The sequence below is a fragment of the Carassius gibelio genome, chromosome A7 (assembly GCF_023724105.1).
Source record: "Carassius gibelio isolate Cgi1373 ecotype wild population from Czech Republic chromosome A7, carGib1.2-hapl.c, whole genome shotgun sequence".
NCBI lineage: Eukaryota > Metazoa > Chordata > Actinopteri > Cypriniformes > Cyprinidae > Carassius > Carassius gibelio.
This window is the reverse complement of record NC_068377.1, coordinates 32847828-32872882: the sequence shown is the minus strand read 5'-3', so window position 1 is coordinate 32872882 and position 25055 is coordinate 32847828. Positions and strand designations below refer to the sequence as shown.

At 35.7% G+C, this 25055-nt stretch overlaps 1 protein-coding gene and 1 long non-coding RNA gene across 2 annotated transcripts; both read right to left on the bottom strand.

The window, feature by feature from the left end:
* Positions 1 to 3024: 3024 nt before the first annotated feature.
* On the bottom strand, positions 3025 to 3705 carry LOC128016346 (uncharacterized). Its single transcript, XR_008184149.1, has 3 exons — positions 3584 to 3705; positions 3416 to 3471; positions 3025 to 3170 (listed from the first exon to the last, which is right to left on the bottom strand). It is a non-coding gene; the product is annotated as an uncharacterized LOC128016346 (long non-coding RNA).
* Positions 3706 to 7940: 4235 nt separating this feature from the next.
* LOC128017527 (uncharacterized) lies at positions 7941 to 9441 on the bottom strand. The gene is made up of 4 exons (XM_052602935.1): positions 9145 to 9441; positions 8662 to 9021; positions 8141 to 8257; positions 7941 to 7948 (listed from the first exon to the last, which is right to left on the bottom strand). Exons 1-4 carry the CDS (start codon positions 9386 to 9388, stop codon positions 7941 to 7943), a joined length of 729 nt encoding a protein of 242 aa, XP_052458895.1. The 5' UTR covers positions 9389 to 9441.
* Between the last annotated feature and the right edge of the window lie 15614 nt (positions 9442 to 25055).

Here is a 25055-nt window from a genome sequence, read left to right as displayed (position 1 = left end):
CGGAGGGGATCACCCAGCTGGTGGAGGGCCGAGCAGCAGTGCGTCTGGGAACCGGATTTTTTTTTTTTTTTTTTTCCCTCTCTCCCCTCTCTCGTCCTTGTCGCTCCTCCTTCCATCTCCTTTTCTCTCGCCTCGTCTGTCCTACCCCCGGGTTCCCGCAGGTCCCCGTGAGCGGTCTCCCCCGGAGGGAAGGGGGGGGGGGGGGAGTAGAGCGCAGTCTCGAGGGTACCCCCCGGCCTGCGAGGGGCGATGGGGGTATGTGGCGAGTGGGGCGGGGCCGAGAGGCGTGGGAACGAGGAGTGAGGCCAGGTGTAGTGATTGGAGATGAGCTACACCTGAGCCCCACCGCTAGTATCGAGTCCCACGTAGGAGATGGAAGGATATAAAACTGGAGCGACGACCGTGAAGGACGAGAGAGGACCAGGCCTGGGACATTATTTTAGGTTTTGGCTTTTATTTGTGCGCGTCAGTCGCCGTGAGGGGCTGACGCGCCGTTTTGTGTTTATTTTGAATATTAAAGTGGTTTTGATTGTGCGCCGGTTCCCGCCTCCTTCTTCCCGATGAATATGGAGATTTGATTGTTACAGTGACCTATTATGCTCCTTTCTAGAATATGTGATATAAGTTTCAGGTGTCCCCAGAATGTGTCTGTGAAGTTTCAGTGCAACATGCTTCTGATATAGGGTTTTCTGACCGCACACATCTGAAGCATACACACAGAAAGCTCTGTCACACGGCAAGTTCTCTATCATGTCTTATTGTGCTTAAACTGTCAGACACTCAAAAGTTTGTTAAAAACATGAATTACAAAAACAAACCATTAAGTCTGTGAAGATAAACAGCTGGGGAAGAAATTGCATGTTTATATTAGATCTGTGTGGCAATATACAGTAAATAAATCCACTGCCTTATCCTATGAGGCTGGGATTCTGAATATTGTTCTGTGCTTGTCTGAGCAGCTAATGATAGAATGGTTCGCATTAGGGATGCACCGAAATGAAAATTCTTGGCCGAAACCGAAAACCGAAAAAGAGAAATCCAAGGCCGAAAACCGAAACCGAAACACCGAAAGAAATTATGTGAATTATTAGTACCATTGCATTTATTGCTATGACCGTGTACTAACTTTACTAAAATTAAGACATTGCAATTGCATAAATTAATATTAAAGTTTCAAAGATAATTACAATTACATAACTTATTTAAAAAAAAAAAAAAACATAAAAATACATAATTACAAATGATGCAAATATTTATTAAGCACATTGCAACAATCATTGCAACAAGCACAGTATAAAATAAAATTCAAACTAAAAATGTATCCCACTCTTGTGTATATTTAATAATAATGTACAGGCCTACTGGCCTGCAAAAAGGTTTTAAAATGAACAGTTCTCTCATAAAAACAAAGTGCATTTAGGTGAAGTGCATTTGAAATTTTTCTCTGTAGGACTAGAAAGTGCATTACTTCTCCAGTTGGCAAGACTGTTATCACTTCTGGGGATGGGGACAGATAACCATCTAGCTGTTGAGCAGTTGAGCTTGTCATCTGCCTGACATTTGAGAAATATTTGAGAGAGTGTATTTAAATAGGGCCAGGGCATAAATAAACATTTTTATCAAATTAAAGCAGAAATCTAGCATAAATATGGCTACAATCTGATATTATGTATGTATGTTTGTGTGTGTGTGTGTGTGTGTGTATATATATAGTATCCTAAGAACAAAATAGCCAACGTATTATTATTATTTGAGGCACTTTCTTGCAGAATTTCACTGAACATATCAGACACCGATGGTGCATGCCACTCATCTGGTGCAGAGACCAGTCTTTTTTTCTGCGCTCTGATCTGTCTCCTGCGCTTGGCGCTTCTCCGTCTCCACGCGGGTTCTCCGCATCCAGCGCGGCCTGGATCATTTCTCGTGCGCGCTGCCTTACTTCCGCATCCAAGTAATGGTCTTTATAACGCGGATCAAGCACATTCGCGATGAAGTGCAGAGGATCCGAAAAGATCTCAATGAGAAGTGTGCTAACAGACTCTATAAGACTGTACTTTTCTTTGTTTTTACTTCGTGGTCCGTCTTAATCTCTTTAGGAGACGCTTTACTGCTGCGAATAAAGGAATACGAAGAGAGAGAATGTTCTCACTGGTGTTAAGTGAATGTCGCGTGGAGCTCGTGGTCTGGGCTATGCAGGTGCACGTGCAGGTCGCGGTTTCTGTTTGCGTCATCACAACATTTAGGCCGTGTTGTTTCGGTGATAAAAGTCTATCGGCCGAAAACCAAAAAGGCCATTTTCGGCCGAAAATTTTCGGTGGCCGAAATTTCGGTGCATCCCTAGTTCGCATGCTTTGCTCAAACTTTTGCCATGCCTCCAGAACTGGTACATTGTTGTCGCTTTCGAAAACTGAATGATGGCGCTGTGGTGGAAACATGCAGATTAAGGGGTGGTGATATTATAAGAAGATTCCTTTGCCACAGAGGGAGCGAAATCTCATGCCATCGTTTTTTTTTTTTTAGACGCTTTCAGGAAAAAGCTTACCAAAACAAAGTTACTGGGATAATCTTTTTTCCCATCTCCTGGGTTAGTAGATGCACTGGAAACCCGATTATAGCATTTAAACACAGAAAAAGTCAGATTTTCATGATATGTCACCTTTAAATGATTCCAAGCTGTGCTTTAGTTTGAGTGCATATCATTTTTAATATTGATCAGGGACAGTTTTAACAACATCAGTTGAATATTGATCAGTGACTATAAGATAAACGGATACTAAAACAGGAACTGTATAGTAGAAGAAAAAAATGTTATAATAATGTTGCAAAATATACTGAAAGCAGGAAAGTATTTTTTGCAGGAGTGTAGTATCTGTCCAGGGCAAACTGCCTTCACCCCTATTAAGGAGCTAACAATCTACATAGTAAAACATAATGTTTTGTCATTATTATTAAAAAAAAAGGCTTCAAAAACTGCGCTGCAGTTCGAAACAATAATGCGAAGAACAAGAAATAGCTTAGCTTTCTTCAGTGATGTCTGACATTTGACATTTAAGGCTGGAATAAATTGTATCCTTTCTCGTCATTCTTGGCTCAATCCCCGAACTCTCTCCACTGGCATTGTTTTCAGGGAATTGTAGGGTTGTGTAGTTTGGGTTCGGACTATCTTGATTCTGTAAGGGGAGTGAAGGGTAGGAATTTGCTCACTGAGTGCACAAAGCAACTTTTAGCACAGCAACTTTATCTGCTGTGTTCCTGTAGCTTAATCTGTTGATCATTGCGGTAGAATTGGGTTAAATTTCCAGTGAATGCATGAATTGCTAAAAAATATACTTTGAATGCAATGCAAGTGTTAGAAGAAGAGAATGAATGTAAATACTACACTGTCAAAATAAAAGATTAAGAGATTCTGACTTACATGAGAAGAACTGACATCAGGTTCTGTTATGTCTGGTGAAGAAGGGTCTGAAACTTCTGAAACAAATTAAAACTTGCTTTGTAGTGCCGGGAAAGTATAAACAAGGAAGTAGAAAATAAATAATGGGGTTAAAACAACTGAGCCCTATATATAATAACCGAAATGTACCTGCATGCATTTCACTCTGTCTTCTCAGTCTTTTACATAGCAGTATATTAATTATTCCACTCACAAGCAAGATGAGAGTGTTGAAGACAAACACCACATGATAAGGCCAGTTTTGATATTCTAAAACATGGGGGAACAAAGCATTTTGTTTTTGCAAATAAATAAGCCAGAAGATGAGTAATGTATACGAAACAAATAATAGAAAAATAAATTGTTGAATCTCAAAATGATTATTGTCAAAGCATTTAAAGTTTTGAACATGTTCAATTATAATGTATGAAAATAAATATAAGCATCAGCATCCTACATTCATAAGATATTTTTACCCTTGTTAATCACTGAAGTAGTTCTTACCTTTAAAACAGAGACTTAAATTTCCACAAGCGGTTTGGCTACTCCGCGTGCACTGATAATGTAAGTGTCCTGTTGAACCTTCAGCACTAAAAACGAAGCCATTATGTTCTTGTATAATATAAAAGCTTGTGTCACAATTTACAACTTTACATGTTTCATAAACATTCGTATTCATTTTTCACCTACAGAGGAAACCACAAAATATGCCTGTTATAATAAGTATTTCTGCAATACTCAAGTACTTATAGTGTAATATGGATCAAAAGGAAATTAGCTTACATATGTTGTTGAGTATGAAGAGTGCCAACAAGACCACTTCTCACATGATCAGAGTTCTCAGAGATCTAAGGGGGACAGGCTTTGAACTGTGCCTTATATAGACCACTATATACATACTGTATAGATAAAATCACCTTTCAACTAAAGATGAGCTGTCATTAGTGTGTGAAAGTCTGTTTGGTTTTAGCATTGGTGGCTACAAACGCCCACCTAGAAAGTTACTGATGTAGTCCTCTCATATTAGTGAATAAAATACCTTCAAAAATGTCCACATTTATAATTCAGTAATATGTATTTAAAGGAAATACACACGTTAAAGAACACCCTGCATGTTAGACTATTCAGAGCTAAACAACGGAATTAGCCAATCATAAAAACGAATTTTATTTGTGAGATTGAAAAGCAGAACATCATGTGTCTGTTGTGCTGTGCTGCACTTGCTATATTTTTGGACATAGACATTATTCAATGGTCATAAGACATAGCCTACCAATGCCAAATTAGGATATTTTACCTCTTGCTACATTTTCTTATTGCTCAACATTTCACTTCTGCTTGACTCTATATGCATCACATAAGCAATAAAGCAGAACCTAGATTTAACTGATCCGTTTATGTCTGTTTCATGTGCTCCCGGGTACCTGTCTCCTTTGCTCCATAGCCCAACTAGATAATCAGATAACCACGGATCTCTGCAATTAGTTAAAAATCCTATTTTTTTAACCATTTTTTTTTTTATATTTCGAATTTCTGCATTGTGTTATTTTTCTGTTTATAGAATGAAGGCATAACACATAATTATCTTTTAAATAATTAACAAATTTTATTTTTGGCAAACAAAGGGGATTTACAATAAAAAATTCAAACATGGAATAAATAGTGTGTGATAATTCCTTATAAATAATGTTTTAAAAGTAGTAGTAGTTGTATGTACATTCTACTGGACAATAATAATTATATTTTTGATGTTAAAAACTCAGAGCGACATGAAGGATACATATATGAATATAGCAAACCTGTATTGCACTCTTATCAATCAATCAGATCCGAGAACCAGAAAGAACTGCTTTTATCCAAAGGGACTTACAAATGAGGACAGTGGAGGCAATCAAAAACAACAAGAGGTTTATATATATGTGTATATATATATATATATATATATATATATATATATATATATATATATATATATATATATATATATATATATATTGCATAATAAATGAAAAGAAAATAGAAAACAAAAAAAAATTGAAAGGTAGCTAAACAAAAATTTAAGAATAGAATTAGAATAGTTAGTGGTAAAGTTAGAGGGTCAAATAAAGATGGAAGAGATGGGTTTCAAGCCGATTCTTGAAGATGGCTAAGAATTCAGCTGCTCGGATTGTGTTGGGGAGGTCATTCCACCAGGAGGGAAGTCCGTAAAAGTTACTTTGTGCTTCTTTGGGATGGTTTCTCCAAGGTTTCTGGCTGTTTTTGAAGGAGTTATGTTTTATGTGCCTAACTTAGTGGTGAAATGTTGATGAAATGATGGGTTTGCTGGAACCACAAGCAGTCTTGTCTTGGCAAGGTTGAGTTGAATGTGATGGTCCATCATCCAGCAAGAAATGTCTGTTAGTCAAGCTGAGATGCGAGTAGCTACTGTTGGATCATCAGGATGGAATGAGAGGTAGAGCTGAGTGTCATCAACATAGCAGTGGTATGAAAAGCCATGTTACTGAATGACAGAACCTAATGATGCCATATAAACATAGAAGAGAAGTGGTCCAGGAACTGAGCCCTGATGCACCCCAGTAGTTAGATGTTGTGACTTGGACACCTCACCTTTCCAAGATACTTTGAATGACCTATCTGATAGGTAAGACTCAAACCACTGAGGTGTGGTTCCTGAGATGCCCTTCGCAAGTAGGGTTGATAGGAGAATCATATTAATATATATTAATAGGAGTAATGCAAGGGAGGAAATGTCAAAGGCAACATGTTATAATAGCAATGATTTTTTTTTTACATAAATGCAGACTCACAGCCATCATAACTGCAGTGCTTCCTTTGATTATATCTTGTTTTATTAGTTTATCATGCTTTATGGAAATGTTGTATTGTTTAGCACCTCTAGAGGGCTGTGATTTCCTAGGCACCTTCAACAAAACCGCTTCTCAAATTATCAGAGTTCTCAGAGATCGAAGCATGGGTGTGTGTGTGGGGGGGGGGATTCAAGCTTTGAACAATGCCCTATATATACAGCCAAAAGACAAAATCACCTTTCACCTCAGGAAAGGCTGTCATTAGTGTGTGAAAGTCTGTTTGGTTTAAAACATTGGTGGTGAGGCTCCAAACGCCCACACCTAATAAATTATATAATCTATGGCCTAGAAAGTTCTAGAAAAATGCCCTATATATACAACCATATACATATAGACAAAATCACCTTTCACCTCAGGAAAGGCTGTCATTAGTGTGTGAAAGTCTGTTTGGTTTAAAACATTGGTGGTGAGGCTCCAAACGCCCAACCTAATAAATTATATAATCTATGGCCTAGAAAGTTCATGGTGCAGTCCTCTGCTATCAGAGTTAAGTAACTTCAAAAATGTCCTAATTTATAATTCAGTAATATGTATTTTAATGAAATGCAAATATTAAAGAACCCTGCTGTTGCTTGTTTGACAACTCAAGAGTTAAACAATGAAATTAGCCAATCATAATGTTCATTTGATTGTTTGCTTAATGGTGATTTTGCAAAAGTACTTGCATCTTTCTCCAAGATGGTCATGAATAATTATTGTGTGGAAACAGTATACTTGGAGGAAACTTATTCAGACTGCAGTATGATGGTCACAAGATATGATGTCACATTCTAGAGCTCGTGTTTTGATAAATAATAAATGTAATTGTGTGTGTGTGTGTGTGTATATATACAGTTAGTGGAAGGTCTTGCACTCCAATAAACCACAGCTCAGGTGCACAGTATCACTAGTATGTAAAGGGTTAGGTAATGTCAGCATTTATTTAACATCATCAATGTTGGAAAAAAAACTGTATTTTATTTTTTTCAGACAAATAGAGCAATATTCACAAAACCACAGTTGTCTCAATTGTTTTCAGTTGTCTTTTCACATCAGCAAGGATAAGGGAAAGTATTTAAAAAGAATACCTGTAAGAATAACAGGCCTGATATCAGGTTTGGTATCTAATGTGTTAGCTTTGACTGTCCAGGCTAAGCAGTATTCTGTAACAACCTCATATAAAATAAAAGATAATAAAATAATGTTCCGATGTGAATGCAGACTCGATGTTAACAGCTATTTTAAAATAGATATTTTATAGTATAATATGTTATAATAGATTTGATCTTGAACTGTTTAGTTCACCGTGATTTATGCATTGGCACATTTGGATCACTAAAGTACAGAAAACAGGTTGAGGTTCTTCTGTTAAGACCTGATCCGTGAATAGACATCGGTATGCTGGGAAATGTTGTGTTTTTTAGCATCTCTAGAGGGCCGTGATTTACTGCTGAAACTCACAGATGTGTAAGTCAATACATCTGTACCTCCATCCTGATAAAGAAAAATTCTTGATCATTTCAAACATTTCTGTTGGTAAAGCACCTGTTCATAATTTGATGCATATTTTTAAGGAAGTTAAACTTAAAAAATAAAAAAAAATAAAAAAAGTACACTGAAAATGTTAGAAAACATACGTAATATACGGTTGTTCAGTGCTTTCAAGAAACTTTGGAAATGGCATCAAAATTACATCAAATTCATCACTATGAAAATAAAAACTGTGAGGATTTACCTGAATACTTTCAGCTGTCTCTTGATAATGTGATCTGTTGACTGACACAAAGTAAATGTTTAAAGTAAAGAGCTTCATAGTTTTTCAAATAAAACTAGGAATTTGATTTAAAGTAAAACATGATACCTGATGAGCTGGCTTGGTCTTTCCATTTCACAGTCACGAGTGAGATCATTATTATCATAGAAATTATGTTTGATGACACCAATAGGAGAAACAAAGGACTAGTTGTCAACTTGCTATCTGCAAAAAAAAAAAAAAAAAAAAAATCAGTTTAAAAATAAAAATACTTAAAAAAACGATATATATGAAAATCTTGATAACTTAAAAAAATTATGTTTAGTTTTGAAAATTAATTTGTATTAATTTTTTAAACCAAAGTTATATACAAACTATTAGAGTTATGTAGTAAAAAAGTAAAGTAAAAAGTATATATATATATATATATATATATATATATATATATATATATATATATATATATTATGTTTTATGTAATTAAACATTTTGTTATTTATGTTTTGTCAAAAGGCATAAAAATAAAACTGACATGATTAAATATTTATGATAACATTACAAAGAAACACACTGAATATAAGTATTAATAAACAAATTGTAATTCTCTTAAACGGGTTTAAGGGATTTACCGGGCGTTGAGTTGAATTCCAGATTAGTTCCATTTCCAAACATGATCTTTCCGCACATGAGAACAGCACAGTAATAAGTACCAGCATCAGAAAGGCTGAGGTTCCTCTTTGTAAGGGTGTGAACGCAGGATTGTTTAGCAGAATCATCTTTACAGATCTCTCCATGTTTCCTCACATCTCCATCAGTGTAAATGATGCCAGGACTGGATTCTTCTGCAGCCTCTCTGAACCAGTAAGCATGGTGTCCTCCTTCACATTTCTCATCTACCATTTGGACTATACATGTGAGCGTAATGTTGTCTCCAATGTCAACTTTATCTGAAATAGGCTTCTGAAGAACCATTGTTGAGTTGTGCTCTTCTTTAAAGCAAAACAAAAAGCCATTTAAAATAAGTATTTTATAACTTTTATAGTATCTTCTTTAGAGACAATATTTATTATTTTTTAGCATAAATATTACATGTAATGAAAGTTCAAACATACCGTAAAGTGTCAAAAATGTTCCAGGTCCAAAAGACAGTTCTCCTAAAGTTATCACTCCACAAAAGTATGTTGCTATATCTTCCTTTTTTGTCAAGGAAATATTTAAATGATAAATGCCTTTACCTATAGTTACATTAAAACGACCATCATTATATCCATCAGTAAATTCAACCTTTGTCAGGTAAATGTAACTTTTTGAAATGAGTTGAAGCTTCATTCCTATCTCCTGCTTGTACCACATCATATTGTTAAAATCTCTATTGGGTAAGTAGCACTCAATAGTGACATTATCACCCAGTTTAGAGGCTTGCAAACGTTTTGGCTGCTCAATGCCTTGTGCTGCAACGCAACCTAAATTGAAAAAAATTGTTTAAGGATTGCTTTGAATAAATGTCTGATAATAAATAAAAAATGATCACATTTAACATTAATAAATAATTTGTCATGACTAGATAATTATATTCATTAAGCACAGTAAAACATATGTCAATTGTACTTACAAACAAATGTAAGGAGTAAAACTCTGCCCATGTTGCTTTGATTTTCTAGCAAAGAATAACAGATGCACGATCTAAGTGACTAAATCAAATGGAAACTGATCCTGGATGTGATTGGTTATGCTCATATATTCTCATATGTCAAATTCAAATGTCATTGGCTGTAGGTTTTAGGTGTAAGGTGACACTCTCACAAACAAAGGAAATGTATCTTCTTCTTATGAACACCAAAAAAAAAAAAAAGAAGATCTTTAGCAATCTGTAAAGTGGAAATTTAAAAATTGCCGCATTAAGTAATGAATAACGTTTTGATGTCTAATTGTGCAGTGATCAGTTTTTCTCTTTGAAGTACTTGTTGCTTTTTAATTGTACATTTTAAATTAATTTAAATTAACTTGGGGAAAAACTAAATTAATTAAGTATGTGCCTTAACCAGTTAAAAACCACAGCAGCTTTATGTGAGGGGGTGATGCTTGGCCTGTGTAGATGAGGTTACTAGGTTTTGTAGGCTGTGTAGAGCTTAATCAAGCTTGTTTTTACATTTTAATTTTTTCTGTTTACATTTACACAAGAAGTAGAGCTGGAAGGCTCTATTGTTCCACATGTCCTTGTCCATGGTGCTGAATCATGTTAACTGAGTTTATGGCTTCAATAAAATAATGCTTCAGTAGTTATGTACGTTAAATTTATGACCACAATGCTATCAATTCCAGTAATAGAAAATAAGACCAGTACTGTATAGTGATTGTGTATAGTGTTCATGTGCTTCAAATGGTAGAGCATTGTGTTAGCAGCACAAGGTTGTTGGTTCGATTCCCAGGAAACACATGTTAGGTAAAAAATGTTAGCCTGAATGCACTGTAATTCGCTTTGGATAAAAGCTTCTGCTAAATGCATTATTTATTATTTATTATTTTATTTATACCGAAGCTGAGATGTAATGATGGAGACTTTGGTGGGCCTTAAAGTCACTATGAGATTAAACTTGACATTTATATTTTTTATAGAATATGGCTGTGTTCATTATAAATTATTTATACTTGCACATTGCATTTTAAATTTAGATATTAAACTATGAAGAGTAATCAAATGAAAATTAATGAGAAAATTGTTAATGATCCAACTACGTATCAAAAGTGAACTTATTTAAGGCTATGCAATACAACCTCAAAATGTATGTTTGATTGATTGTTTCAAATAAAAAATCCTCAATAATATTGTCTTTGGTCATGTGATTCACACACTTAACAGCAAATATACTGAACATATGTGCTTGTTTTGTGTGTTTTTGTTTAAAAGGTTATGCATTGCTAAGTATTTGTAGGAAACATTTGACCCTATTGCTTTTCAAAAAGTTATTAAAAAATAAACAAAAGAAAAAAATATACAATGTGTGCAATTTAAGGTAAAAAAAAGTTAGATGTGTTTTAGGGTTAATTGTGAATTTATAAAAGTTTTATGATGTTAGCATAGATAATTTCATCTTGTATAAGTAATGAAATTATTTGCATTGTGTTGGTGCATTGTTTTGATGTTTTTACTGTAAATCAGACCATTTGTTGACATTTCGCCTTGAAGGTATGAGGACAATTGTCATACTTCTAAAAGTAACAGTTTTTACACTACACTTAAGCTGGTACGGAAACTTCTGACCACAGAAATGTGAACTCTGCTGGGGGCTTTCTAAATGCTTTTTTCTATTTTCATTCTTACAGGCTGGTTGCAAACTGAGAAATAGGTTGGGCTCAAAGTCCAAAACCACAAGTGCAAGTTGCATCAAGCCTGTGCAAACTACAAACAACAGATCAGTTGCTCACATTTTTTTTGTACACAAAGGTCTATTTGTTCCTCTAAATGTAAGGTAAGTTTATTAGCATGAGTGAAATCCATAGATCACATTTTATTCCTGCTTAACAGCTCTGATCTCACAATTGATTCAGGAGGATATTTTGACTTTTTGCTTTAGAATTTTTAATCATAGATGTTTATTAAAATTGCTTTTCCACCTGATATTTTCATCCAGAAAATGACTAAATCTTAATTTAAAAGTCTTATAATTCATCTGTAATGTTTGTTATTATATACAGTGTCCACATTACTGTTGTTAATATACACAAATCTCAACTACAGCTGTGTGCAACAAAATTGATTTGTTCTCACATTATTTTAGACAGCTTTGTAGCTCAGTTCTGAGTCAGTTCTCAGTTATTTCCATAACTGTCAATGTTCGTTGTGAAGAAGGAGGAGCGTTTGTTAAAATCTCGTGAGAATTTCGCTTGGTAGATGATGTGGTTTTGCTGCTGTGAAAGAGGGTCAATCTTGTGGTTGGAAAACATCTAAAAATTGATACACAAACATTCAAAAGCAAATAGCACACGCTATTGTGTAACTTTTTTAAGTATAATCTAAACTTTCTGTTCGGAATCTAATTTATGTGCAAAAATGACACATAATAGTAAATGTATAAATACATTTTATACTAACCAACAGACTTGTTTTAAGCCTTTTCTGTTTCCTGAATTAGGCTAATACTTTTGTAATGTATTTTTTATTGAACAAGTAATTAGTATTACTAATGTAAATTAAATGCTAGGTTCAATGCATAAGTTGGTCCGTTGATGTTCACCTCAGCAAAGCTCAATCCCCTCTGAACATCTATTTCCTTTTATTGTATCTACAGGAAATGCTTAAACTGTCTCCGCCTACTGAAATAGGTCTCACATCTTTTCCTTACACAGAAGATTACTCCTCTTCTTTGAGGCTCAAGGTTAGTGCTGCTAAAGTTTATTAATCTGTATTACGTTTATTATTTCATTTCAAATTATTAATTTCACACTTATCTGAATGTCATCTAGTTGAATCTGAGTCTTTTACAGGATGGCTCATTATGTAAGTGATCATATTTTTCTCCTGACTGAGCTTCATAACCCAGATTTAAAAGTCCGAACTCCTTTTTGATGAGTGTCATAAATCAGTATGTCTGATATATTCACCGATATAAGGCTGTTGTGCTCATGGACCATTCCCCACTGCACATGATTTCTAACAACCTAGAAAAGTGGAATTGGTCTGGAGGTGACGATCAACAATTAGACTATTGGGAACCAAACAGGTTCACTGAAGAGTGTGACATTGTAAGAATATATGATGCTATACCGCATTATCCTCTGTGCTCTTGGTCTCTGCCACTCTACTGTATGGACGTCTTTGAGCCCATTCTGGTGCTTCAGAATAAGATGCCCCGAACTACTGCAGACAGAACTACATTGACCTGGTGAGTCCAAGATCTCAGATGAATATGGAAGAGTTGATGAATAACACCTAACATCCTAGACAGCTTATGTGCGGACTGGTCTGCATTATATGTCTGGTCATTGGTTCTGGGTCCGTGGTAATTATATTCAATATAAAACCTGGCCTGCAGAGGAGGGACGGACGCCCTGCTAGAAATCTCCACTGTGGAGCTCTGGATAGAAGGAGGAATGTTTGGCAACCCAAAGATAGTCAGAAGACACTTAACTTTGTCTGCATTAGGAATACATAAATGTTCTTCATATCACAAATCTTACATATTGTTCATATGTTCAAATTTTGTAAATATTTGCAGTAACATATAAGGGCTTAATTTATAAGCAGCAATAAACTTGACTCTCTTGAATAATTACCTATTGAAATTAAGAGTTTTTACTTTGTAAAGAGTTGTTTCCTCTGTCTCAAAGTATATTTGTATTGGCTGATTATGGTTTCTGTAAACATTTGTTAATCAAATACACAACTGACGCTGACTGTTCTGTGCCTTTTTATTTATTTATTTAAAATAAAATAAAATGGTTTCTACAGTGTTTCTACATTTTTCACATACAGTACGTTATAATGGCTTTCCTTCATGTTGATGACAACAAAATGGCAATTGACTTACAGTTGAGATACAGGTTGAAATGCAATATATATATGCATTTTATATATGAGTAAAGCAATGGTTATGTGTGTGAATAAAATATTAACAATGCAAGCGGGATTAGCAGCAACCACGCTGTTAATGGTAACAGGCTATAACCTAATAAGTGAACTTGAAAAATCTAAATAAAACTAGTGATAACAAGTCGCACTGATTGTTTTTGTTGTAGAATACAATAGAGGGTATAGTCACATGTTATAGAAATGAAAATGAGGATGTATAAAATAGATTTTTAAGATAAAAATAGTTGATAAAAAAATAACATGATGGAGCTCAAACTCAATACACACGGCAACAACAAACAAGGAAGTGACGAAATATATATCAAATCCCTCTAAGGCCTCCGTTTATCTTTGGAACACAGTTTAAGATATTTTAGATTTAGTCCGAGAGCTCTCAGTCCCTCCATTGAAACTGTGTGCAAGGCATAATGTCCATGTCCAGAAAGGTAAGAAAAAAATCATCAAAGTAGTCCATGTGACATCAGAGGGACATCAGATTTTTTGAAGTATCGAAAATACATTTTGATCCAAAAATAGCAAAAACTACGACTTTATTCATCATTGTCTTCTCTTCCGTGTCTGTTGTGAGAGAGTTCAAAGCAAACCACTTTGTGATATCCGGTTTGCGAATGAATCATTTGATGTAACCGGATGTTCTTGAACCAGTTCACCAAATCAAACTGAATCGTTTAAAATGTTTTGTGTCTCCAAATACGCATTAATCCACAAATGACTTAAGCTGTTCACTTTTTTAATGTGGCTGACACTCCCTCTAAGTTCAAACAAACCAATGTCCCCGAGTAATTCATGTATTCAAACAGTACACTGACTGAACTGCTGTGAAGAGAGAACTGAAGATGAACACTGAGCCGAGCCAGACAATGAACAAAACATTGACTCGTTCTCGAGTCAAAAAACGTTTCTGTCAGACGCGTCCGATTCGAGAACCAAGGAGCTGATGAGACTGCGCATGCTTGATTCAGCGTGAAGCAGACCGACACACAGCAGATCTGAACCAAACTGATTCTGTGCTAGTGTAATGAGCCCATACCGAAGGCTTGAATCAAGGTCAATCATCGCCAATGACGCCATTACGTCAAACGCAAAGGAACTGGTGAACCGTTTTCTTCAACCGATTTATTGAATCGAACTGTCCGAAAGAACTACTGGTGATCCGAAAACCGATGCAACCGGTTCTTGACTTGTGAACGAGTCAATCTATTGTTCGTTATCTGGCTCGGCTCAGTGTTCATCTTCAGTTCTCTCTTCACAGCAGTTCAGTCAGTGTACTGTTTGAGTACATTAATTATTATATAAATGGGTTTGGAACAACATGAGGGTAAATTATTAATGACATAATTTTGCTATTTCTGTGAACTAACCCTTTAACCCTTGTCTGTAACCATAGTGGCAGTGAGTGAAGTAAATATTTTTTTTTTTTTTATATATATATATATATTACAACGCCTGAGTAATCAGTGCTGCCAAGTTTGTGATTTTTTCTTCCATTGGAAGAGAAACTTTGGGGGAACTTAATAGAGGAAGAAAAACTTTGGGGTAAAACGTGAATGGGATAGTTTGGAATAGAATGGGAATGATTGTTTTACAGACCTGGAAACCCTAACAAATCAAATATACCAAAGTATTTGAATCCAAACTGTGGACTGATGGAGAAACTTAAAGGGATGTATGTATGTTTTTGACCCTTCTAAAGCCAAAAAATAACAATATGTTTGTATATACTTAGGAATCATATTATGTTTACATAGCTGTTACTTGAAATAAAATAAAAATTACCTAAAATGTAAAAGTTTGTGGGTTCAATTCCCAATGATCACACATACTGGTAAAAAAATTGTGCAGCCTGAATGCACTAAGCCGCTTTGGATAAAAGTGTCTGCTAAATGCGTAAATGCAAAATAAAATAACATATTTTTTTAACATAACTTTTTACTTAAGCCAGTAGCCAAGGCAACTAAAATAACTGAAAATGCACAATATAAAAAAACGATAAAAAATATTAACAAAAACTGTAATTGTATCCAAGTAATATACGATTACACAGGATGAAAAAGTTAAGCTACCATTACATATAAATCAGTACATGCTACTTTATTATTCTTTTATCTATTTACACGTGTGTGTGTGTGTGTGAATGGTCCATATATTTTTTATAATTACATTTTTTAGCAAAAAATTCCACCAAATAACATTAGTAAAAATGTCAAGACAAACATATATTATTTTTTATCATTTTTATTAAATACAATATTTTTATAAGATTTAATTTTTTATAAAGCCTTTTTTATTTCTTGCTAATAACATATTCCTTTTAAAATTGCCAAACTATGCTTTTAAAACAAAGCACCTATGGCTGTGATGTCTAGAGCTAATCGCTGCTCATTTTCGGATGGAACAGTAAGGATGTGGACTGGCTCTGAATTCCGGGGTGCTCCGAGCTCTCTGATTCTTTAGTAATGGGTTCACATGAGGGCTTGAGTTTCCAATTTCCATCAGCATGTGTATTCATAGTGCTTTTTCACTGGAAGGTGTGTGTCCAACCCTAGGAAAGAGAAAGTCAGAGGATTCTTCACACTCACTGTTTTCACTCAGGTCTTTTTTCTAGTCATCATATATTATAGTATAACAAGATTGTTAAAATGAACTCACTTCACTAATCACATTTTAAACTCTGAAACCAATGCAGTTTCAATCCTCTGACTCTTCTAGATCCTCTGTTTTACACCAGTCATGCTGCAAGATCTGATCGAGGGTCAGCCGTTCAGTTGGATCACGGTTTAGGCACTGGACGATCAGATCACGGCATTCTGTTTTCAGGAGAGAGCTGGTTAGTCGTGACCATGTGACTAATGTTAGCATGCACAAAACAGCTGAAACATCGTTAATTTAAGGTTAAGGGAAGTTACTCTAATTAGAAACATAACTCTGAACACATAATTCTAACCTCTAACATCAGTTGGTAAATACTAAGGTCTGTGTTTTAGACAGGACATTTTCTACCAATGTTTGTTAATTCTGTGCTGAAGCTGTATGTGTGTGTTGTTAGTGCTATTCTCTCACCTTTGGATAAATCTGGGTTTTCAAACCTAATTTCGGCTTGTGTGATTTCAGTTATATTGCAAAATGGAGAACACGTGTTCACCATCTCATACAACAACACTCCTAGAGCCCAGACGTTTGTAGAGGTGGCGTAGAATCTGCCACAGGTGAAGAGCTCAGGTGGGTAGTAAGCCTGTATTCCTGTAAGCAAGACATGTTCAGCATTGAGCAATTCTTAGAAGAATCACATGATCAGCAATACTGTCACTAAATACTGGTTTCCACACTCTGTTACACAAAATGCCAGCTCACCTCTATATTGACTCCGATTATAGCCATTACTACTAAGTAGATGACCACAGCCAAAGTCTATTAACTTGAGCTCCAAAGTGTGTTTTCTCAACAGGATATTATCTGGATGAATATCATTATGAAAAACACCGTGCTCAATGCAGTGCAGTACTGCTTGCACCGCCTGACACATGATGAGCCGTGCTGTTGTCTCATTCATGTTAGGGTTATTGTTGATGAAGTCCAACAAGCTCTCGCAGGGATCCGGATTCTCCATCACGAGAGTGAATACTTGAGGGTGCTCAAACCACTCATATAGTTGGATGACGTAGGGGCTTATGGGTCCTTGCTTCATCGTTAGCATCAGCGCAACTTCGGTAATGAGAGGTTTGGGATGTACAGTCTACAGAAAAGATGCAACAAAAGGTAAGTTTGGTAACGGTACTTTACATTGCTTTGAACTTTGTCGATTTAATAAATGGAGTCAACGTTGAATTCATGCTTAATGTTATGTACAGTACAAGTGAATTAACTACAGTAATCAGCACTTAAACAACTAAATACATATTATGTTTTGCCAGCTTACAGTTTGAAGATAATGATCCCAAACAGTTTTTTTAATACGTTTGATGGCAACCTGCAAAAGGTAAAAAACACAGTTGAGCATATTTAACACCTAACCTTAACCTAACCATGAAGAACTGAGTATTTAAGATTAAAATCTTTAGGTTCCCTCAAAAAAAAAATTCAGACTACAATGTAAGAGCAAAATGTTCTTCTACCTTTTTGCCATCGGAAACACGGATTCCCTCATACACCTTGCCATAGCCTCCTTCTCCAATAATATTTTGCACTATATAGCGAGTGCTAATGGATTCTGAAGATGGAAAAAAAAAAACACATACACCAGAATATATTGTATTATATAAATATGTTATAAACTGTGTTATACGTTATAAAAGCTTGCTAGATCATTTTAAGTTGCATAAAATGATTAAAGCAGTATAATGAGTTATTCATTTTTCTACTTCAAGATTTGTAATAACTTAAAAAGTATTGTGCATAAAAAAAATAGTTCAAATTGAAATATAATAATAAACTAGGCTAACTGCTAGATGGTTAATTCTTAAAAGGCACAGTCTTAATTCATACAACTGGTGCCTTGTGACAATAAACAATATTAATATAGAAAAAATAAATAAGGCACAAACTAACAGTAGATGCCAGCTAACTGTAGATTAACTTCAGTATAAGCATATTTCAAATAAACTTATTTGAAACCAGTTTATTACTTCAATTACACTAATCTTGTTATAATGATCACATATTTACCATTAGTTGGGACGCAGTCTGAAGGCTCTGGGACAGGTGACAGCTCAGGATCATCCAGTTCTGGTGGAGGCACAAAAGGCTCCACTTTGTTCTGGCAGCAGAAAGGCTTTTTCATAGCCTTCCACACACTCTTGAAGAAAGAGTGGATTCCTCTCCTCTTCCTATGTTCTTCTGTACCCTTTTTTGTAACTAATATCAACAAATTTAATATCAGCTATTGGAGATCTAGCTACACGGATGTCCCCTGTTTGTAATGCAATATTATTCTCACCTGAAGCCTCCAATTTCGGTCTGTCTGTACTGCCCTCATTGATGACATTAGGTATAGAGTCATTTAATCTGGATGCTGTCTTTAGGTTCAAGCAAGCTGAAGCCCTTACTGGCTCAACAAGCACTTCACCTGGAAGTGTGAAGCTGGACTGCTCTGGGCAGCCATCCGAACTGGATAAAGCGGCGTCGCTCCACCCTTCCAGGCTAGGTGTAGAGTTGTCAAACTGTGGGTCCTGCTGTGGTAGACAGTCCACTGTGTTCTTGGAGCAGATGGGAAGCTTCACAGCCTTACGTACTTTCTTGAAGAAACATGAAATTATGTTCTTCTTCCGCTTGCTGGCATGCTTTTCTGAAACTAAGAAAAACAAATAGAAAATACTATTAGTGACAAATATGACCCAGGGTTTTCATCATAAACTAAAACTAAAACATTTTTAATTGCCTTGGCAACTAACTGAAATAAGTTGAAGCACTAAAATGACTGAAGAAAAAAAAACTGAAACATTAGCTCTTGGTGTTAATTGAACTTATTTATATTTGCCAAATAGATAGATCTACATTATTTCATGAATATTTCATACATTTCTATTTCCATTTTTATATTCTGTGCATTTTTAAATGGTAAAAATCACAAGTCGACCACTAGTGTTAATTACCAGCAAACATCAAACAGCCTGTGCTCTCCTAGCTCGAGAGCAAATTACAGAAACACCACAAAAATAACTCCAAGCCCCACTATAACCCATCAATTGCTTTCCTGAATCTGTGAGATGTGTGTAAATCAAAGTTGAACAGATTCAAACTTATTTCTAAATTCACCTGTTGAGCTCTGCTCCACAGGAGGGGCCTCCATGACACTCAACTGGCTTTCTACACTCTCCTCAGACACAGACGATAATCTTGAAGATATTGTCCAGTGAAAATGTATCAAATTTGTGCACTGTGGTTGTTTGACTGAATCTAAACTAACTCTCTGTATTGAAAATTCACTCAGAAAATTAGCGTCTGTACACATATGATACTCCTATCAGCATATGAATCCTCAGAAAGATTCAGCGATTTCGCGGCTGTTGTGTGACGTCATGGAAATGGAACGCAATTTGCATAATGGATTAGAAAGAAGGAGCGCGAGGTCATGTGCATTTTTTAAACTTTGTTTGAGTTGCACTTGTTTGGGGGGGGGGGGGGGGTATAATCTCTGTTCTGTTGCTTTTATATTGAAATAAATATGATGTTCAAGACAATCAAAGTGCTTGCTATGTGATTCCATGAGAAAGGTGTATCAATCATCCATTTTTACTTTAGTACAAACATGTATTTTAGATTTTTTTTTTAGAAATATGACAAAAAGGCGAGCCGATGGCACTAGGGAAGGGGTGCGCTCAGTTTGAGTGCACAGGACGCATATTTACATTTAGTCATTTAGCAGATGCTAAAAATAAGCATATTGACTGTAGATTGAGAGAGATGGCAGATAAAAAAGAGGAAAATATCAGAGAAACAAAAAAATAAAAAGGATTATAATCAGGCAAAAGGTAGGACCCGCGTAAATATCTGAGCAGCTTTCCATCGGTGGAGAGAAACTCAAGGAGTGGGAAGTGCTCCAATCGGACACCGAGGTAACTTTATTTCTTTTTGATAGGTGAGTAAAGTTGATTTTGCTTTGTTTCACACAACTTCTCCATGTTGGCTTTTTTTTTTTATATGCTTGTTTGTCATCTTAACTTGTTTCCGCGAACGTCGTTGCCATGGTTGCGTGTGTCCGTGTGGGTCGAAGATTTCAAAATGGACGAGACGCGGTGGCCGAGAGAGCTCAAAGCGCTGCAACGTCACAAAACACATTCAAATAGAAAAAGCACCAGCAAATTACCCCAACAAAACGAAAAATAAATTTTTGTCATATTGATTGCCATTTTTGTATTATCACAGTTGTACAAATACCATGGTTAAACTATGGTTAGAGTAGTAAATCCATGGTTAATTTGTGCATGATTGCAGTAACCATTTTTGTTTGCTTTTTATATAATAAATTATAATAATATTTATGAATTAATTAATTTCAATAGTAAAACCATAGGCTATGGTTAGTTTTTGTAAGGAAAGTTGTAAAAGTTAGCCAGCTTACATAACCTTTCACAGTTAGTAAATTGTGTCTTTAGTCAGCTTAAAACCATTAACCATTAACTAATAAAACCATTACTTTGTACCCACCTTCTCACTTCACATGTTCTGTTATCAATAAACACACATGACGATGTTGCTGCCACTGACGTTTACGTTCGGGTGTGTGTATGTGCTATGACTCCTGACCCCGGGTTCCTATGAGGAGCTGGTAACGGCCTCAATTGTGCTGTAGCGGTAACCATAGTGATCATATACAGGTGCATCTCAAAAAAAAAATTATATCATGGAAAACTTAAAAAAGCTAACTTTCTTATATTCTAGATTAATTGCACACAAACTGAAATATTTCAAGCGTTTTTTGTTTTAATTCTGATGGTTACCACTTGCAGTTTAGAAAAATTCCAAATTTCAATATGTTTTTTTCAAAATAGCAGCCTTCAGCTCCTCTTTATTGTTTTTCAGATGTTACAATACCTCTTCCTCTTCACAGTACCCCACAGATTGTCTGTGATATCATGGTTAGCAAAACACTTGGAAGTGGTTTTGGCACTGTGGGAAAGTCCTGCCGCAAAATAAAATCAGCATCTCCATAAAGCTTGTCAGCAGATGGAAGCATAAAAGTACTACAAAATCTCCTGGTAGATGGCTGCATTGACTTTGGACTTTATAAAACACAATGGACCAACACCAGCAGACGTCACAGCTCCCCAAATCATCACTGACTTCAGAAACTTCTCACTGGACTTTGGATTCTCGTGCCTCTCAGGTCTTCCTCCAGACTCCAGACCTTGATTTCCAAATGAAATGCAAAATTTGGATCAGGAGTGGCTTGGTTCTAGGAATGTGACAGGTGTAGCCCTTTTCCTGAAGACATCGGAGCGTGTGACTCTTGATGCACTGACTATGGCTTCAGTACACTCCTTGTGAAGCTCTCCCTAGTTCTTGAATCGGCTTTCCCTGACAATCTTCACAAGGCTGTGGTCATCCATGCTGCTTGTCCATCTTTACCTACCAACACATTTTCTTTCCAGTAAACTTTCTATGAATATATTTTGATATAGCACTCTGTGAAAAGCCAGCCCTTTCAGCAATGACCTTCTGTGTCTTACCAGTGTTAATTTCGTTGACGAAGACTATGACGAAAAATATTCATCAACTAACCTTTTTCACGGACGAAAACTAAATAAAAACTAAATAAAAAGTCAGAAATGATGACGAAAAACGTGACGAAATATAACTGACACTTTAGTCAACGAATACAAATGAGACGAAAATATATGGGAGGGACGAATGGAGAAGAGATCCAATTAGAGCGAATCTTTGAGGGTTGTTTGATCTATGCAGAAGCAGCCGAGCCATTTTAAAAAGCCGCGGCAAATGCAAGCGCAACAGCTAAACAAACGCAGCAGCAGTTACACAGAAAAGAGAACAAAGATGAGTTTGCTGAAATTCGCACAGTTTCGAGTACGTTTTCATAACTGTTAAGTTGTTTACACAGGGAACTACACTGCGACAAATTTTTATGGGGTCGTAAATGTATCACTGATTATTTTTGTACCTACTTATGTGTAATGCAATGTTTTAATATGAGCATTTATTAAAACAGAAATGTGTATTTTAAGAATACGTTTTATAACGTGCTCCGAGCATTCAACACATCAAGTTGGCTTCAGCCCCACGATGCGGGAAAGTTGAACTGAGCAGCTGGTTACTCGCGCAACACTGAACCGAGCTCTCCTTCAGGACGTTTGCGTCCTCCTGCACCTGAACGAACAAATACAAATCGCATTTTAAATAAACATAAGAAAAAGAGTGAAAAGTGAAAGAGCTCAATTCAGCAGCGTGGTGTTCTGGTGTTCAGGGAGCAAGCAGAGACGCGTCTCAAAGTCTTCTTGCTTTTGTACCGACAACAAATACATACTAAATATGTCGAAATACCCGTCTTGGAAAGTGTGTTCGAAAAAGTCTGTAGTTATGTCTTCAGTGAAAGTAAAGAGTTGGAAAGAAATCGGATGCGTATCTTTATAATGGATGCATTGGTCTCTTAAAATGACCGCGCCTAATTTACTAGCTCTGCTGTCAGTGTCTTTAATGTATGAAAACGAAAGTAAATCACTCACTGCTCTTGATTGAATTACTTTGTAGTTTTAACAAGAATTTATCCAAAGTCAATCCAAAAATCTGATAGAATGGATTATATTGTTTTACTAGTGACTAAAAAATACACACAAAAAAAAAATTATTAGGGACCTGAGCATGTTTTGCTTAAGTGTTTCTTTCTTTAATTGCTAATGCAACCTTTTCACACCACAGACTGAACCAAATTAAGCATTGCATCAGACATTATCAAGATGAATTTGTTGTTCTGACACAGTTTAACCCTGAGTTATTGTCATATTTTATTACCAATTTCTAAACTACAGCAAATAAACTGTGATATTGTAAGAAACGTTAAAGGTGTCTGAATACATTTTGGTTTTATTGTGTATTTTATTTTACAGTGAAGACTATGCAGTGCTATTTTAAATGAACAAAAAAAAAAAAAGTGTAAACTGTGTAAATAACACAAATAAAGAAATAGAATGAACATACAATACAAATATAATATAGGTGGTTGTCTATTTCAATAATACTGTACTTCATCTTGAAAGAATGTCATATGCATTGCATATCATTCAGGACGAATGCATATCTTTTTCAGAGAGCATGTATATTTTTCATTGAGAGCAGGCCTTATGTTTATTTTATAAATACCATTCCATAACAGACTGATGGAAACATTTATTCAAGTCAACTAAGTTGACTTTGTTCTACTAAAAAAAACTAGACTAAGACTAAAAGACTTAAGACTAGACTAAAATGTTACTAAAACTAAATGGTGTGTTATTCAAAAGTCTAAGACTAAATCCGAATTTGCTGTCAAAATTAACACTGTGTCTTACCCTACTTGTGGAGGATGTCTTTAGCCGCATTTACACTGTCGGGCCAGTGCGAGCCAAGGCTTAAAACGGGCCGGGCGGGGTAATAACCTCGGGCCAGTAGCATAGAGGCCAGAATAGCGCAGGGTTTCCACAGTCAGGGCCTGAAGCTATGCTGCACTTCAGTAAAACACGCCCTTTACATGCCTCTCATGAACAACATCATGCAACCTCATCATTTCACCAACAAAGAGAAGTTATCACAAAACTAATAAGAAATAAATCACTAGAATATGCACGATCACACTGAACATGATAAAAGCAGCTGTTTGTTTGCATGCTTTGTTAAATATTCAAATTCAAAAGCATCGATATTTTACTATAGAATAAGTGATACACTGATCATAATGAATTAATTTATCAGGACTCAAAATTAATCACACATATATACACTTGTATGTATTTCTATCTTATTTATTCATTAATGCTTATGAAAATACCCTGCTTATTCAGTCGAGTCTGTTTCGGTTTATTTGTAGCCACAGTAGTAACGTCACATTTAGAATGAATGATAATATCTTTATTTTTATAAAAGCTCATGAACGGAAACACATGATGGTCTTACGGACAACTGTTACATGTTCTAAACTAGCTCAAGAGCTACCCAGTATTTATACTCAAAATTAATAAAACTAATCAAGCTCAAAAAAGAATATTTATTTTTTGAGATACTACATTTTTTATTTTCCTAAGCTGTAAGTTGTAACCATTAGAAAAAAAAAAAAACTCTTGAAATATTTCAGTTTGTGTGCAATGAATGACAGTAGAATAGAAGAAAGTTTGCTTTTTTAAATTAAATTACAAAAAATAAAGATCTTTTCTATGATATTGTAATTTTTTTAGATACACCTGTACTATCATCTATGACTCAGCTAGTGATTTTTCTGGACTGCAAAAATTTTACTGCTGGACAGCTTTGTCCCCCCCAGTTAAAAAATCCTATCTTCACCTCTGATAAGAGGCTAGCTTGAATGGGTTTGGGATGTGACCTGAAGAGAAGGACGAGTTAATAATATTGCGGAGGCATAGAGAGATAATTAATCAGAATACTTACCAAAATTTGCTCCTGTTCACGCTCACATTCTCTGCAAGATTCGGTGGGTGATTCAGATTTCTCTTGGCACAGCGATTAGAAGACTTACAGGTTGCTCATGTGACATCTACGTCATGAAGCTCAGTTTGAGCCTGCGCAGTACGCTCGACCCCCAGGGGTGCGTGCTTCTAATTGACTTCACTCTCTGTTGATTCCAATGAGGTCGCTGTGTCCATTTCTTTTACGGTCTATGGTTTACACGGATGCTACACTATGGCCTGTGCTTTCGCTTCATCTCATGCTCCCATACACTGTCAGAGTCAACGGTTCGGGCTTGGTAATAATGGCTGCAGTAAACAAAATGTT

Bases quoted from the DNA above. Each gene is read 5' to 3' on its own strand.
- LOC128017527 (XM_052602935.1), bottom strand. From the start codon at position 9,388: ATGATGTGGTACAAGCAGGAGATAGGAATGAAGCTTCAACTCATTTCA. The intron at 9,022-9,144 runs GTATGTTTGAAC...TTTGCTTTAAAG, and splicing joins AACATTTTTGACACTTTACG to AAGAGCACAACTCAACAATG. The intron at 8,258-8,661 runs GTAAATCCCTTA...TTTTTTTTGCAG, and splicing joins GGAATTCAACTCAACGCCCG to ATAGCAAGTTGACAACTAGT.